The following is a 14478-nucleotide window of genomic DNA, read 5'->3' on the forward strand; positions in this document are numbered from 1 at the left end:
ATGGCTTAAGTTTATTCTTCTGAAAACTAGGAATTAGAGAGTTTAAGTAATGATTCCCACATCCCCACTCAATCTCATCTCTGTCCCCTTGGAGTTAGGGTGACCAGACAGCAAGTGTGAAAAATCGGGACAGGTGGTGGTGGGGTAATAGGAGCCTATATAAAAAAAAAAAAAAAAATCCCCAAAATCAGGACTGTCCCTGTAAAATCGGGACATCTGGTCACCCTACTTGGAGTTGCAGTAGGTATTAGGACCAAATTTGACACATCCTAAGAAAATCTGCCACTTTCCATGATGTATGTGCTATGTCTTGCACAGTTCCATACTATCTCTTATTCGTAGTCTCATACATCTCTTCATCTTAGGTGTAGCTGTACTGATCCATGGATTAAGTGCAGCAGGTTACCTGACCTTGCCATCAGAAAGCAAAGTGCAGCTGCATCTAGAAGGATCATGGATCCTCTTTTTTTTTGGTGGGAGGGGTAGGTTTTGTGGTGGAGTTTTATATTTGAGCGGCCGAAGATTATCATAATAGTGTATCTCAGAGTTTCTCAAACTTCCTTGCACAACCCCCTTCTGACAATAAACATTACTACGTGACCCTGGGAGCAGGGACCAAAGCTTGAGCCTGCGTGGGTCTTGCCACGCTGGGGGGGGGGTGGTGGTGGTGGTGGTGGGAACAAAGCTGAAACTCATGGGCTTCACACCCAGGTGGGGTGCCTGAGCCCTGCCATCCACTGTTGAAGTCCTTGGGCTTTGGCTTTGGCCCCAGGCAATGGGGCTTGGGCTTCGGCAAGTCTAACGTCAGCCCTGGCAATCCCATTAAAACGGGGTCCAGACCCATAGTTTGATAACCGCTGGTCTACCTTAGTTCTAAAATCTATCAATATATGATTTAAAAAAAAAAAAACAAAAAAACCCTCTGTAGGATATGGCTGTCAGTCACCGCCCCACATTCGACTAAATATGTCAGAAAGAAAGGGGAAGGTAAGAGTGCTTTGCTACATTGCATCCTCTCAATACTCATCAGAATGTCAAGCCTATGCTGGCATTTATGCAGAGCCATGCACCCTCTCTATCCTTTGCATTGTACTGATCCTTTGTGGGGTTTTGCTGTTAGGCACACATCCCAATGAACCCCAGGCTCTCTCAAGGCTAGCCTTGGGGGAATCCCAGAGGGGAGTCCTTAGGATAAAGAATGGTTAACAGAGGGATAGCTCAGGCCATAGCTACACTTAGTTCTGCAGCGCTGGTAGTTACAGCTGTGTTCGTACAGCTGTGTAGGGCCAGCGCTGCAGTGTGGCCACATTTGCAGCATTTGCAGCGCTGTTGGGAGTGGTGCATTGTGGGCAGCTATCCCAGCGTTCAAGTGGCTGCAACATGCTTTTCAAAAGAGGGGGGTGGGTTGGAATGTGACAGGGAGCGTGGAGGAGACAGACAGAATGGATTTTTGGAGTTGACACTGTTCTCAGCTCCCTGCCTTGCAAGTTCTAAGGACTGGAAGACACACAGTGCCTACCTTCAATCATTTTAAAAGTTCTGACCCCCTTTCCCCACCCCTCTCTCATTCACTAAATGCAAATTATGTACTCCTAAATAGCCATCAGACCAGATAAGCATCTGCTCAACATGGACTTCCCCCTCCCCCTCTGCCGTGTGAGCGTGCTGTTTCTCTCTTCAAGCAAACAGCTGTGAACATTCCAAAGTAATTCCCCTGCCTGCCTCTGCTCGCTCAGCAAACAGGAGCTGTGTTTGTTTTTTTAAATAAACAGTTTGGCTGAACTCCGAGCTCTCCCTTTCTTCCGGTTTGTTGTGGACAGGAATTCTGGGATACCTCCTTATACCCCGGAGGTCAATAAAAGCGCTGGTGGGGTCCACACTTGCTGACCAGCGCTGGATCACCAGCGCTGGAATCGCTACACCCGAGGCTCGACCGGGTGTACAGCCAGCGCTGTAACCAGGGAGTTGCAGCGCTGGCCGTGCTTTGCAAGTGTGGCCACATCCTAAGTTGCAGCGCTGTAACCCCCTCACCAGCGCTGCAACTCTCTAGTGTAGCCATGGCCTCAGTGGTTTGAGCATTGGCCTGCTAAACCGAGGGTTGTTAGTTCAATCCTTGAAGGGGGGCCACTTAGGGATCTGGGGCAAAATCAGTACTTGGTCTTGCTAGTGAAGGTAGGGGGCTGGACTAAATGACCTTTCAGGGTCCCTTTCAGTTCTATGAGATAGGTATATCTCCATATATTATATTATAACATCTGGCATCTCTGGGTGGTTTTATCTCTGGAAAAGACAAAGTGGTCTGTCATGCCTAGATAGCTCATCTTTACTAATCCTAGTCTGACTCTACTGTTGTCATAAAGACAAGGTGTGAGAATACCCTACTTTGTTTTACTTTCCTTGCTGCCCTCTACAAGTTCAAGAAGAGTAGTCTTAAAATCTGAGACCCATTGGGATATCTTTCAAATGGGGCAGAGTTAAAGTTGTGTGGGAGACATTATCTTAACTCTATTTCCTGATTTTCAAAAGTTTAGGTTTTAGTCACCCTCTATGGTCTGGAATTGCAGCTATATTTAACTCTCTCTGTTTAGCAGTGTTTTGACAGTGATTTGTTTCTTGTTTTTTCTTAAAACTGTATAGTGGGGCAGGCATGATTACAGAACAGTTGTGGGCAGGCTACAAGGGGCTTCCATGGGGGAATAGCATAGGAAGTTCACAGAAATGTGAAGTGGCCTATTTTTCATATCCTGGACACAGTATTGACTGACTCTCAGGTGGGACTCAGACAGATGTGTACATAGCATTAATGTACACTTACTCAAAACTGCAGACAACAGTCTTGCTTCCAAAATGAGCCCAGTAAAGCAAGTTGAGTGCTAATGAACCCAGCACACAAATCTCCGAAAGAGCAGATTCAGATTCATAATTTTGGGGTTCAAGGCCAATATATTTTCTCCTTTGTGTCATTTGCAAAGAGTCTGTGAAGAACTTTCAGAGCTGTGAATCATCTGTAAGGAGAAGCGTTAAAAACTTTGTAGCATAATAACTTCAGAATTTTGCATTTCTAAACTGGTTCTTGGTTCTATTTGAATAGCTGAGTTCAGGGGCAGTCCATTGTTTTTTTTGTTGGTTGGTTGTTCTGTTTCCTTGTTTTGCTTTTAAATGAGTGTCAGAGCCACACTGTTCCCCCTATCTCTGTGAAAAAGTTGTAAGATTTGAAAATCAGCTCAGTTTCTTTGGGGAATATATTTTTGAAGAAACTGATTCCAAACTTGCATCACTAAGTCTATCCCTGCCCTGATGTGGCACAGCAGTTTTCAAAACAACTGACTATGCACATGGATTTTCAGAGCATTTTGAAAAATCATCTCCTAAACAAATAGTTGTGCTTTACCTTAAAAATGATTTGCCAAAGGCTACCCCATAGTATTATTTTCACTTTTTGAAAAACTTCCAAAAGCATTGAAATGGAAGGCAAGCTGAAAATAGCAGATGATCGAGTCCTTCTTTGAGAACTCTTGCTCTGTGGATGGTTCTGTGATTTAAGGACTATGACCTGATCCCCTAAGCCACCAAGTGAGTGTGAAATGAGCTGATCATCTTTACAAGCTTGTTATACCAGTCTGGTGATGCCATGGACAAATCACATTTTCTGATGTGCATCCTAAGTGCATAGCAATTATATAGCCGGAAAGCTCCTCTTGTAACTTGAAAATATTGCTATCTTGACTTGGAATTGGTTACTGGACATTAGCTGAGGTAAAATTAAAGTCAGTGCCAGAGTTTAAGCCACAAGTGTGCTCAAAGTTATGAGAAGGGGGAAAAATAAAATAATGGGTCTCTACTCTGCCTCACCCCTCATTCTCTGGACTCCCAGGACCATAATGGTTCAACATTTGCCTCCCTAACCTTACTTTAAGACCAGATGAAGATGAATGTGCTTGTGGATTTTAGGGCACTATGAAAAATTGTTTGTTAAAGCACAAATTCCACTCAACCTTAACTATGGAGTCACCAACTCTCCTTCATAATAAGTTTCAAATAATAGAATAGAACAGAAAGCAGTTCTTCATTAACAACTTTTTATCCACCTTATTTTACAGTTTTTACAACAGAATATTACTGCTCTTATTTTTCAATAAATGTCCATATTGTTGAACTTCCTACTCTTAAAGTTTTTCCATCTTTAATTAAGACTGAATCTTTAGAGTGCTCCTCACATCTTGTTCTTGCTGAACTGTAAGACCTTAAAAGCAAATTTAATAGACTTAAAAATACTGTATTTTCCCTTAGAAGTCACGCTTCTGTGTGACAAAGCTATGATTTATTTTGTTCTATCACAAAACAGACAAATTATAGAGAGATTTCCAAGAACTTGTCTAAAATTTGTTAGTATTGCTGGGCATTCTAGGGTAGTTTGGTATGAAAACTGTTGACTGTGGAACATTGCATCTTAAAATATCGCACAGATAATACATGACTTCAGGGAACTTATATATATGAATATATAAGTTCCCTGAAGTCATGTATTATCTGTGCGATATTTTAAGATGCAATGTCACTAGGGCAGATATGAATAATCACCGCTGGATTCTTGCCTGTCGACTTAGTGACATCTCATGTCTTGGCTCTGGGAAGGCAACATGCTGTCCTGTTGTTTGATCGTCCTTGCAAAATGTTCGTTTGATTCTTCTGAGTCTGGAATTTTCAACAAGGGTAATCTGTCTTCCTAGGGCAGTTGGAGAACTCTTTGAGGAGAAGCTTGAATTTCTTACTGGTTGGACCAAGCTGCCTCCACATGTGTGCCCTGTACATCTTTGTTACCTTGGACCTGCTGAATCTTGAGAGAGATCTGTGGGCCATGCCTGGTGTGAGTCACAGCTGAGAGTGCCAAATTCAGGACAGACTGATAAAAAAGAAATGGCAGACACCTCAAAAACTGGTGGTTTATTTTATAGATTCCCAAAACCAGTAACAAAATAAGCCCATGTATCACCACACTGGTTACCAAGAAGCTAAAAACACTGTCTCCTTAGGCAATCCAGCCCCTATCACCACCCAGACATCTGATCTTCATGATGAGAGGTTACTGATAACCAGATTCATCATATATAAGATTCTTCTGATCCCAAAGGATCAGCCACTTACCCAGGTCAATATGTATACTTTGGATCTTACCGAATATCATGCTGAAGCCAATTCCTTCAGTAACTAAAAGTTTAATAATAAAAAAAGAAGAGAAGAGTTTTTAAATGGTTAAAAGAATCCTACACATTACATTTGATTTCAGAGTTTACAGGTCAGGATAATTGCAGTGATGTTAAATCTGCTAGTTTAAGTTTCTCTGGGTCACCCAAGCAGGTTGGGAGTTATTCAGTCCTGTGTTCAAATCTTCCTTAAAAAATCACAGTCCAGAGAAGCAGGAATGAAGACAAAGAACTGATGTCACAGCTTGCAATTTATAGCTCAGCCCATGTGCAGTGGAAAGCTACTGGCTGATATGGGGTCCATGGTCACATGAGCATGGGAAGTTACTGCTAAAAGATGGCATCTTAGGTCACGTGTCCTTACATGCTTTGCTGAATCATAGGGGTAGCCATTGGCTCCACACTGTCTGAGTCCTCCTCAGGAAAGGTTCCCTGAAGAGCGGATTCCTTTCAATGGCCGATCACCACATGGATGCCCCATCAACCAGTGAAGGCTAGTTTGAATGTAAATTTGGTGGGAGTTACCCAGGAACAGAACATGTTTGAGATACAGACACACAGCAAAGTTTCATAACTTCATATAAAAAGAGGATACAGGCATATAAATGTGATAATCCTACAAAGCAGAGTATAATTTTTAAAATGATATCTTACATGTAAAGACTTTTTGCAACTATATGAGTGGTAGCAACAATGATATAAATAGTCGTCATCTTTTCATACAGTATCTTCCCATAGTTTTTCATTTTGAGGACCTGGCATTGATTTGAAACTTATAGTTGTATGGAATTCCTTCTGCTTCTCTTCTCTCTGGTGTCCACTGTCTACCTATAGTTATCTGTCTCCAGCCATGTAGAATATCACCATGACCTCTTGTCTCTGGTGGTTAGGAACTGCAAGTCCTCCTCTCTTGCTCAGATACTTCCGTGTGACAGCCACCATCTCTAGACTGAGAGCTTGTCTAGGCAATGTTATAGCCTGCAGCAGAAGAATGTAAATTTTGGTCTGTACTAGTGTGTGGCTCATGAACTGGCCCACCTGGAATCTGCTGATATGCACTGAAAGTTCCCTAGCACAAGTTAACATAATATTGTTTGAAACAGGACTACATTAATGTGCACTATGAAACTTTTAGTATGCACCAGCAAGGTTTGGTTAGTGGATGACACGCTAGTGCAGACTGCTATTTATACCCCTTTGGTGTGGACTGAAGCACCATGTAGACAAGCCATTACACCTCTAAGATATCAACAGAAGCTTGGACCTCAGAGGAAGGGGAGGAGAGTTTTGCTGTTATGAAAGCAAAAAGACAAAACATTTCAAAATGACTTTTCTGACATTTTATGAAATATTGTAAGGATGCTAAGGTCAGATGCTATTAAAGCAAATTGACTCCGTGTTAAATAACATTTGTCTAATAATGAAATTGTCAGAGTACTGGATAAATGGCTACTTTTCTGTTCTTGCACAGAGAAGAATTTTATGTTTCATAGAGTAAATGCTCTGGAAGTAACATCTGGTATGAAAAATATATTCTTTCCAAAATCATGTTGTAAAATCTCAGTGATGTACACTGAGTATGACCCATTTTGGGTTATGGAGTAGTAAATCAACTCAATAAAAATAAAAACATTCATTCCTGAAGGTTTAATAAGCACTTCATGTAATTAGGGTTGGCAGTAAGTGGTTGTGTTTTGAATTAGCTTTACAGATTCTACAGAGGTGTCCACCATTCCTTCTCCTTAAGACTGTCTGGCAAAAGTTTCCTTTCATTATTATTATTTGCTGTTAGGCATTTGTAACATGTAAGTGAACATTACATATGAACAGAAATATTGAAATAGATCTCATTATTGCTTAGTTCTGAGCAGGCCACATTCCCAAGAGCAGAGAGTTCATAGAACATTCCCTCAGCCTCTTTAAGCAATTCCTGAAGATAGAGAGCCTGCCATCTTTCTTTATCCAAATGTGGATGATAATGATGAAGATACTCTTGTATAATTTTTCAGATCTGGCATTGGAGTGAAAGACCCTTTTTTAATCCCCTAAAGAATCCTTGAATCAATAAAGAACACTAGATGTCAAATAGAACTGTTTTAATTTCACTTCAGCTGTGTCTTTCCTTGGACTATTTAGGATTGTTAGCTCCCACTTCAGCTGTCTGCAGTGCAAATGTCTTTTGCATTATAAAAATTGATAGCCCTGAATTTACTTAAGTTTTGTTTTTTTTTTAATTGCAATGTTTAAGTATTAAGCATGATTATCCTTTTTAAGAACTTGGGTGTATAAATGCCTATTGTGAAATTACTTGAGGGGAGACGGGTTTCTGGCATGAAAACTCTCAAGTTTTCAAGGAAGATAAAGCACCGCTCTAATATAGTGCAAAAAAAAAAAAAGAGTAACAACTGTAATGTCTATTAATGTTTTCCCTTATTAAACTTTCATTAGTAAAAGAAAGAATGTGCCCTAAGAATGATGAACTACACTTCAAGAAGTGATAAAGATACTCTTTATTGAAGCATGTTCTCAAAGGCTGTTAATCTGTAATTGTGGGGGGAAGTGAGGGGAAGGACAGGAAAGCAAGAACTAGTATTGATTTGAGTTATGTGCTAGCTAAAGCAGAAATCACTTGTCTGTCTTGGCAATATTGGAATACATTTCTCTCAATAAAAATATAGCATCCATCTATTCTTTTATATTAGTATCTGATTTAAGCCGAATAACTGCATATTTGCAAAACCTTCCTATCTTCACAGTATGAGCACTTAAATATTAATTGTATTTAAATACTTCTCAGTAGGAGCAGTTGTTAGACTTATACTTGCAAAGGGCACTTGCATGCAAGAGACCTCCATTTTTTTGTATTTTTTGTGAAGATTAACAGAGAGATACCAATAGTTTTGTGATGATAGTTTACTTAAGTTTCAAATGTCAGAAAACAATCATTTTATAGAAGGCTAATCTGTTGAAGGTGCTACTTTGTTCTATTTATCTTCTTATGTATCTCTGAATCAATTAACTAAAAAAAACTGTCTCCCAGATTATTCTAAAACAGTCTTCTAAATTGAGAGATCTACATACTATTTTTTTACTAAATGTATTTTTAATTTTTAATATTCTGGAAAGAGCAAAACTCTGCTGGAAAACAGAGTTGTTCATTTATACTACTGGATTTGAGCCCCCAAAGGTTGGTTGCATATAGAAAAATTAGTATCCAAATTTCCCTAATTTTGGGGAGGAGTGGGCTGTCTTGGATCATATTCCAATTAGTTGAGAGAGAGAGAGAGAGAGAGAGAGAGAGAGACAGACAAGAGTACTAGGTACACATTAAGTGGCTGTTTCTGAGGATTACCTCTGCAAAATAGCCTCTGCATCTGTATAGCATGAGAGGTTTGTCTCTATATGCCAGCGGCTGCTGAGGCAAATTTAGGCTGAACAGAACCTGTAAGTAATTACATTATAACCAAAGGTCAATGTCCCAACAAATAAGGGATTCCCTGCCCCCAAATAATTATTAAGTACAAATAGGCACTAAATGTGCATTTTCAAATATTTTAATCAATACATGTTACTTTTGAGCTGGCTACATCACCATGAATGAATTATCGCTTGACAGAAGCGTCTTTTTTTTTTTTTCCTGATTCTTCCCAAATGAGATCCTGTCTGATGTAGGACTCAAAGTACAGATTACTAAATAATGAGAAAACTGCATATCCGCAAAGCTGGTGTGAGATTATTTTTTTTAAGTGACTAATGTGTAAAGGGATTTTAACATGATGAAATCAACGAAAAGCAAGTATTTTCCTTATTCCTGTTGTGTAAGTCAGAGAACATTCAAAAATTAGAGAACCCCTAATTTACAGCTTAAAGTGATACAATTTTTGGTTCTGTTTACGTAGGTGGAAAATAGTAGCTTACTCTTCCTTCTAATTCATTTTAGTGAATGCAATGTAATATATTGTTTTAATTTAAGGACCTTATGTACATCTCGTACTATAACATATTTGTCCTGTGTTTTTAAGTTATATGGATAACAGTCAGCTATTTCTTTTGAAAATACACTGTAATTACTCAATATTACAAAACATACATAAAATTAGCTGCTGCTGTGCTTACTGGAAGTTTTTAAATGTCTTTTTTTTAACTAGAATACTGCTTAATCAAGATCTTATGTTAATTCTCCCTTGCCTTTGAATTTGAATTCTGTTGCAAATAGAAAAGGCACATGATGTATAATATATTATTCCACAACAGTCTTCTATATATGGTATATCATTAATACAGCTTTGAAACTTTACTTGTAGAAGAAAAATACTGCTTTCAGCCATCTTATTTTTAATGAAACAAACACCGAATCAGTTTCTTTATCTGTTCATATTTTTTTAAATGTTCCCTTTATTTTGTAGCAGTTTGCTTAATACAGTGTTGTACTGTATTTGCCTTTTTTTAAATTTGTCTGCTGCTTCCTGACTCTGTACTTCTGGTTCCAAATGAGGTGTGTGATTGACTGGTCAGTTTATGACTCTGGTGTTCATAACTCTGAGGTTCTGCTGTATTTACAACTTTTAAAATAATTCACCTTTACTCTATTTTTCATGTTTCTCATATGAAATAAGATTTTCCTGAAGGACTTGCTTGAGGGTTTTTAAGTATTACTGTCATAAACAGACAGTTAAGGGTTAAGAAGTTCACCTAGCCTAGCTGACTCCTGACCAGAGGAACCAATGGGGGGACAAGATGTTTAAAGAGGAAGGAGGGAAGTTCTTCCTTTGTTCTATTCATTAAGTTCTGTACGGGGGTGAAAAGATCAGGGAATCACCCAGGGTAGTATTAGAGAAGGAAGAATTAGCTTGTGTTTATTTTCTTTTGTGACTTTGTCTTTTTGCATTAGAGGGACAATCAAATTGGGTTTTCTTTTCTGTAACTAAGGTTTTTCCCCCATGGGAACATCCTCTGTGTTTTGAATCTGTTGTTTGTGAGAGAAGCTTGCATGCTAACCTCTCAGAGGTATTTCTTTTACCTCTTTTCCTTAATTAGAAGTCTCTTCTTTTTAAGAACCTGATTGATTTTTTTCCTTGATTTAAGATCCAAGGGGTTTGGATCAGTGTTCACCAGGAAATTGATGGAGAAGTCTCTCAAGGTTACCCAGGGAAGGGTTACAGTACTTGGGAGGGAGAGATTTTCAGGGGGAAGACAGTGTTTCCCAAATGACTCATAAACAGCTGTTTTAAACTATTTGGGTGGTGGGAACAACCAGATCTAAACTGGTAATTAAGCTTAGGGGTTCTCATGCAGGTCCACACATCTGTACCCTAAAGTTGAGAGTGGGAGTGAACCCAATGGCAATTACATTTTAACTGAAGGGTAGGGATGCTTATTCTTTAACAAAAGCATCGTTTGTCTAATGTACTTGGTAGTCCATTAAAATTACATAGGTATTGTCAAAAATCAAACAAAGAATCTTACTAAAAATTCCTTTAGCTCTCAGTTACTCAGCTTTTGACTCTTGTGATGTGCTGATTTCACTGGCTATCCAGTTGCTGTAGCTTTCTAGGGTTGGTGAGACCTGAATTTCTAATATTAACAAAAAACTTGGCTACTTCTAAAAGTTATTTTTGAACAACTTGTAGGGCGCTTTTTACTCATTACAAAAACACAAAAGGGCACAAGTTCATTTTTTAATCTGTGGAGATCACTGCGGTCAAGCAGGCTTGTACAGCCCACGTCACTGTATCCTCCCTGCTCCTCTTAATGAGTTACATAGTTTAAAGCAAGTTTGGATATGTCTACAAGCTTCAGATTACATTCCTGGTTGCAGTGTAGATGCAGCCTACATTCACACTTACAGATACTCTGTGCATATCGCTCTAGTTTTTTTGTACTCAAGAAGTGCATGTTGGGAAACTTTGAGGACTGTAAACAGCTTATTTTTAATAAAAGTATGCTTGTCGGTGTGTTTTAGCAGCTTATGCTGCTGTAGATATTTAAAAAAAAAAAGGTTTTAAAAGTTGTTTTCTAACATTTTAAGCACCTCAGGCAGCTTAAATGCATAGACAGCCTTAAAGATTTTCTTTCTGCTAAAATAAATTAAATCTTATGGCCAAAAAAAGATGATAGCTCAAAGGATGTGCAATTAAAATAAATGGACTTTATAATCAAAGAAAAGGTTAATGCACCAGTAAGTGTATATATAATAGTATTTATTTAATTAATTGTGGTTTGTGTGTAAGAACGTGCTTCTGGAATTCTCTGTGTATGGGCAAGCAGGCCCAGTATAACCCAATTGACTTCAGTAGGGCTCTGCAAAGACAGAGTGCATTGCAGGATTGAGGTGTAAATGTGTCATTTAACATATTCATTCATATTGTAATTGTTGTTATTGTATAATATGTAGCATAAACTATATAGATTGTGCCATGTAATTGAGCTAGCATTGCTATTGAAACGTTAATTTTCCAATTTCCTGAATTTTGATAATTTAGTCACAATTTTAAACTGGCTACAGGCAGTATAGTTATTGGTAGCTTACTTCTTGCAAATGCCAAAAATGATTTTTTTAAAATTTATTTTAATGTAAGATGTTTGCTTTCTTTTGATCTGCAGATCACAGAAATGTATAATTTACTTTGGAGCTAAGCCTTGGCTAGTATGAAATTGTGGTTCTGATTTTTCAAATACAGCATAAACCATATTTCACTGGATTTAACCATATTTTGAGAAACAAAGAAAAGTAGTAGTAAGGAATATCTAGATTAAAAGTAACATGCATGTTATATTGGATTATCATTTCTAAAACAAATTCAGCATAACTGCCTCCATCTTAAAATTGCATTCTGTTAAAATGAAAATTGTTTTGGTAAAATGAAATTTTGTATGGAAAAACAATAAAGAACGTTGTTTGACATGTTCATTATGATGGAACAACATCCAGTAGAATATGGCTGGTACAAGTATTAAGTAGAGAATACATTGTGTTAGGAAACTTTTGTATATTTTTATGTCTTAAACTTTAGAAATTGTTCCTATTAATATTCTAGTTGGGAAGTTCTGAGATTCCTTCTCTCTAATTTGAGATGGTGGATAGAAGAATATGGCTTTGATGGCTTCCGGTTTGATGGTATTACATCTATGCTATATCACAATCATGGAATTGGTAAGTAGATTAATCCTAGTTTTTAATTAAAGAATACCCTGTCTCTTGGTTTTACTGCCGCACTTTTCAGGAAATGGTAATAACAAGAAGATGCACTGGGTAGATCTACATTTAAGCTATTTTAAAATAGCAAGTTTGTTAATCTTTTGCTGTGCTGCGATTAAATGCATTATTTCAAGTGGGTTTTTTTTGTGTTTTGTTTTGTTTTTTTTAAAGCTAGATATTTGTAAATCTGACTCATTATATTTGGGGCCTTGATCTTTTTTGGTCGCTAGGTACTGGCTTCAGTGGAGATTACCATGAATATTTTGGTCTACATGTGGATGAAGATGCCCTCGTTTATCTAATAATGGCCAACCACATGATTCATTTATTGCATCCAGAATCTATAACAGTAGCTGAGGTAATATTCAGTTTAGCCATTTCTTTATATCCGAGTAAAGGTTTATAGTATCAGTAAATAGGTATACTTTTGAAATGTCATACGGTCTTTATTACAACTTCTTTAGGGTTATTCATATATTTTACATCATTTAACATGAATCAGTTTCCATTGTAGTGAACATTACCTGCTAGTTATTAGTGACAATTTTTCTAAAGAAAAATATCAGCAGATAAATATTTAATACAATCATCTGTGTGTTCGGGGGGAGGGAGAATTAAGTATTAATGATGATTTTCTTTCCATTGGCGGGATATTATGGATGCTATGGGTTAGCTTTTATGAAGGTTCTTAGTTTAGATATCATTGCTTTGCTTGCTTGCTTATTACTCTGTGATTGCCAAATGTTGACTAATTATTCATGGTATCAAATGTTCACAATTAACAGTCCCAAAGACTGTGCTGACATAATTCAATATATGCATAATTGATAATTATATGCTGATATAATTCAATATATGCATAACTGATAATTCCCCTTTGTGATAAATATGATAAATTTTGAAGTTTCTTAAACGTTTATGCTAATTTTAGATTTAACATTAAAATTGTCTAGGTTTCTGAGTAAGTAGGATTCTTCTTTAAGTAGGATTCTTGCTCATGTTGATTCCATTCTAGGTGTGTGCGCACCTACGTGCCCAGTTGTTGGAAGGTTTTGCCTTAGTTGTATCCACAGGGCCAGCTGTGGTGCCCTCTTGGGTGCCGTGCTCATGTGTCAGTATATCAGGCACCACTGGCCCTAAACCCTCTCAGTTCCTTTTTACTGCCTGTGGTGGTTAGTTGAAGTGCCTTTCCTTTCCTAGGCCATGGCTACACTGGAGAGTTGCAGTGCTGGTGGTGAGTTTACAGCGCTGCAACTTAGTAACTGTCCACACCTGCAAGGCACATCCAGTGCTGCAACTCCCTGGCTGCAGCCCTGGCTGTACACCTGGTCTGCTTGGGGTTTAACAATTGCAGCGCTGGTGATGCAGCGCTGCTCGTCAAGTGTGGCCACCAAAAGCGCTGTAATTGGCCTCCAGGGTATTAGGAAGTATCCCAGAATGCCTGTTCACAACAAACCGGAAGAGTGGCTGAACTCCGGGCACCCCGGAGCTGCTTATCTAAAAAACAGACACAGCTCCTGTTTGCTCCTGCAAGCAAAGGCAGGCAGGGGAATTGCTTTGGAATGTTCACAGCTGTTTGCTTGAGGAGAGAAGCCACACGGCGGAGGGGGTGGGGGGAGTCCGTGTTGAGCAGCTGCTTATGTGGTCTGAAGACTATTTAGGAGTGCATAATTTGCCTTTAGTGAATAAGAGAGGGGTGAGGGAAGTGGTCGAAACTTTAAAAATGATTAAAGGTAGGTGCTGTGTATCTTCCAGTCCTTAGAACTTGCAAGGCAGGGAGCTGACAACAGTGTCAGCTCCAAAAATCCACTCTCTCTGTCTCCTCCATGCTCCCTGTCACACTCCACCCCACCCCCTGGTTTTGAAAAGCACGTTGCAGCCACTTGAACGCTGGGATAGCTGCCCACAATGCACCACTCCCAACAGCGCTGCAAATGCTGCAAATGTGGCCACACTGCAGCGCTGGTAGCTGTCAGTGTGGCCACACTGCAGCGCTTTCCCTACACAGCTGTATGAAGACAGCTGTAACTCCCAGCGCTGTACAGCTGTAAGTGTAACCATACCCCTAGCAAAGGC

The 14478-nt window shown here is 38.8% G+C and overlaps 2 protein-coding genes across 11 annotated transcripts in view; one reads left to right on the forward strand and one right to left on the reverse strand.

Moving 5' to 3' along the window:
- Nucleotides 1-14478, reverse strand: part of LOC127055132 (uncharacterized) — a 1051551-nt gene that overhangs the window by 655659 nt on the left and 381414 nt on the right. The window lies entirely within an intron of this gene.
- GBE1 (1,4-alpha-glucan branching enzyme 1) overlaps nt 1-14478 on the forward strand; it is a 302275-nt gene that overhangs the window by 185491 nt on the left and 102306 nt on the right. For all 10 annotated transcript variants that reach the window (XM_050958316.1, XM_050958334.1, XM_050958362.1 and 7 more), the window contains 2 exons: nt 12242-12357; nt 12633-12760. In XM_050958316.1, the coding sequence (XP_050814273.1) occupies nt 12242-12357; nt 12633-12760 (244 nt within the window). The remainder of the gene's footprint in view (nt 1-12241; nt 12358-12632; nt 12761-14478) is intronic.

This window comes from Gopherus flavomarginatus, chromosome 1, assembly GCF_025201925.1.
Source record: "Gopherus flavomarginatus isolate rGopFla2 chromosome 1, rGopFla2.mat.asm, whole genome shotgun sequence".
Lineage (NCBI taxonomy): Eukaryota > Metazoa > Chordata > Testudines > Testudinidae > Gopherus > Gopherus flavomarginatus.